At 44.0% G+C, this 3,102-nt stretch overlaps 1 protein-coding gene across 7 annotated transcripts in view; it reads right to left on the bottom strand.

Moving 5' to 3' along the window:
- Positions 1–2,814, bottom strand: part of rpusd1 (RNA pseudouridine synthase domain containing 1) — a 7,683-nt gene extending 4,869 nt beyond the window's left edge. Inside the window, exons 1-4 of one of the 7 annotated variants that reach the window (XM_045715978.1) lie at positions 2,708–2,797; positions 1,173–1,555; positions 917–1,118; positions 196–319 (exon numbers count right to left, since the gene is read on the bottom strand). In XM_045715978.1, the coding sequence (XP_045571934.1) occupies positions 196–319; positions 917–1,118; positions 1,173–1,527 (681 nt within the window). In that variant the 5' untranslated portion in view covers positions 1,528–1,555; positions 2,708–2,797. Of the gene's footprint in view, positions 1–195; positions 320–916; positions 1,571–2,390; positions 2,648–2,707 lie in introns of those variants that run through there. The other 6 variants (XM_045715977.1, XM_045715974.1, XM_045715972.1 and 3 more) reach the window with 6 other exon arrangements.
- Positions 2,815–3,102: the final 288 nt, after the last annotated feature.

The raw sequence follows: 3,102 nt of genomic DNA, 5'->3' as shown, positions 1-3,102 counted from the left end.
CATTAAATCTACAGTCATCATCTCCTCATCTACCCAGCTTCTCACCTGGAGGACACACATTAAATCTACAGTCATCTACTCCTCCTCCACCCAGCTTCTCACCTGGAAGAAACACATATTATATGATGTCAAATGTTCTCATGCTGAGTAGGTGTGTGTGGTGTGGTGTGGTGTGTGTGTGTGGTGTGTGTGTACCAGTGCCAGGTAGACCTTGGTAGCTCTGCGGTCTTTAAAGCAGTGGTAGACCCGGCCAGCAGCAGCCTTGTTCAGAGCCACACACAAAACCCCACTGGTGGAGTAGTCCAGCTGGTGGCAGAACCTGAGAGAGAGGAGAGAGAGAGAGGAGAGAGAGGGAGAGAGAGAGAGAGAAAGAAGGAGAGAGAGAGAGAGAGAGAGAGAGAGAGAGAGAAGGAGAAGGAGAGAGAGAGAGGGAGAGAGGGAGGAGAGAGAGGGAGAGAGAGAGAGATATTTTGGCAATATGTACATTGTTACGTCATGCCAATAAAAACTAAAGAAGAGGTTAGCAGCTAGTGCAACACTAAATGTAATTAATGTTCCTTAGCCCTCGTTCAAATACCGCTCCATCACCGCAAAATCAACAACAACAACAAAATACCTAACTTTCTCTTTGGAAGAGCAGAGTTCTGTCTGGACGGAACAAGCCTCCTATCCCGAGCAACGGTCACAAATCTTAATATTTTATTTAACCTTTATCTACCTGGGCAAGTCAGTTAAGACCAAATTCTTATTTTACAATGACGGCCTACCGGGGAACAGTGGGTTAACTGCCTTGTTCAGGGGGCAGAACGACAGATTTGTACCTTGTCAGCTCAGGGATTTGATCTAGCAACCTTTCGGTTACTAGTCCAACACCCTAACTAACCACTAGGCTACCTGCCCCCCCTACTCCCCCTACCTGAATCCATAGTACGTCCCGGGGTCGGCCAGCTCAGGGAAACGGAGCCCCAGCTGTTTCTGGACCGTGCGTTTCTCGTACCACATCTTGCTGTCTATTCGGATGTCCCAGTGCTTATCCACTATGATGTAGTCACAGCTCTGATACAGAACCTTCAGACTGTCAACACTGGCCGGTTCCACACCTCTGGCCGGTTCCACACCTCTGGCCGGTTCCACACTTCTGGCCGGTTCCACACTTCTGGCCGGTTCCACACATCTGGCCGGTTCCACACTTCTGGCCGGTTCCACACATCTGGCCGGTTCCACACTTCTGGCCGGTTCCACACATCTGGCCGGTTTCACATCCCTGAACATTTCCAGCGGTTCCATACTGGTTGGTTCCATACTGCCCGGTTCCATACTGCCAGGTTCCACACTGCCAGGTTCCACACTGCCAGGTTCTACACTGCCAGGTTCCATACCGCCAGGTTCCATACCGCCCGGTTCCATACCGCCAGGTTCCATACCGCCCGGTTCCACACCGCCCGGTTCCATACCGCCCGGTTCCACACCGCCAGGTTCCACACCGCCCGGTTCCACACTGCCCGGTTCCATACTGCCCGGTTCCATACTGCCAGGTTCAGCTCAGCCTGACCTGCTGAAACACGAGAGACTGATGATGTGTTATGCACGTCCTCAAAAGTCAAAATTAAAACTAAAATAACTCAAGAAATCTGTCATTCATTTTGACGTTTTTGGCCAAAGAGAGAATAGTCGTGCAATTTTACATCTAAGATGTTTGGTGCAGTATTTATTTATTTCTCAGTGGAAAAACATTTGCATGAAAACGAGTTCTTTCTCATTTGAATGACAGACTTTATTGAAGAATCTCTACTGTTAACCAAACAATTCAATTCAATTTCAATTCAAATTCAATTCAAGGGTCTTTATTGTCATGGGAAACATATGTTAACGTTGCCAAAGCAAGAGAAGTAGATAATAAACAAAAGGTAAATAAACAATAAAACTGACAGAAGTTCCAGAAGAATAAACAACATTACAAATGTCATATTATGTCTATATACAGTGTTGTAATGATGTACAAATAGTTCAAGTAGAAAAGGGAAAATAAATAAACAGACTGAATGTTTTATTTAACGAGGCAAATCAGTTGAGAACAAATTCTTATTTACAATGACGGCCTACCCCGACCGACGCTGAGCCAATTGTGTGCCGCCCTATGGGACTCCCAATCACGGCCCAGATGTGATTCAACCTGGATTCGAACCAGGGACCGTAGTGACGCCTGAGAACACTGAGATTCAGTGCCTTAATAAGACAGCTACGCCACTCGAGAGCCCTGATGATGTTATAAATAAATTAAAACAATCACCGACGATCGGTTTGCCTACGAGAAACAATGTCGTGTGCCCCAACAGCCGGTAAACCCCCCCAAAACAAACAAAACGTGGTAAAAACGTACATATACATACATGTTTCAGCTGGGAAGCATCAGGACGACTTAACTGCGTTTATTACATCCCTGTCTGTCTGTCTGCTCTACTCAGATATATGAGTTGCACTGTTTTACTAGATCCAACACCCAGTTAAAGAGTTTATATTATACAATGGACAGATAGTTTGTACAATGTAACAAAACATTCGTTAGCTTGTTATCTAAGTTAGCAAGCTAGCTAGCTAAGCTAAATCAGCTAGTTTACAGTCAGTGTCATTTTTTTTCGCCACGTTAGATTGTTATCTAGCGAGTTAGTACAATTATTTGAAAAGTAGTTTAATTGTGTTAATATACCTGTTTATTATTATTATTATTATTATTCATTCTCTCCGGTAGACCCACGTGTACATTAGAGAGACAGGAAACACAAAAACAAAAACACGGAAGCTGTAACAGGTCATAGTGACGGACAGCACTAAACAACCAATCACAGACCAAAGAAGAAAAAAAACGCCTACAAAATTCATTGTTTACTTGTTGTTCTGTAACAAAGTGTTGTGGGGACAAAGTTTTACTGATGCCTCCTTGACAAGGTTACTATCTATCTACTACTAACGTTAAGACGTTTTCATGTTTTCACAGGAGAAAAATACTACCTTTGTTTTGTTTTATCTGTTTCACACACATCAATGTGCCTTGTTTTTGTTGTTGTTGTTGGAACAAAGGTAAATTAGGTCCTTACAATTATT

The sequence above is a fragment of the Salmo salar genome, chromosome ssa03 (genome assembly GCF_905237065.1).
Source record: "Salmo salar chromosome ssa03, Ssal_v3.1, whole genome shotgun sequence".
In the NCBI taxonomy this organism is placed as follows: Eukaryota; Metazoa; Chordata; class Actinopteri; order Salmoniformes; family Salmonidae; genus Salmo; species Salmo salar.
Note: the sequence above shows the minus strand (reverse complement) of the source record. Positions and strands in the feature narration are given on the sequence as shown.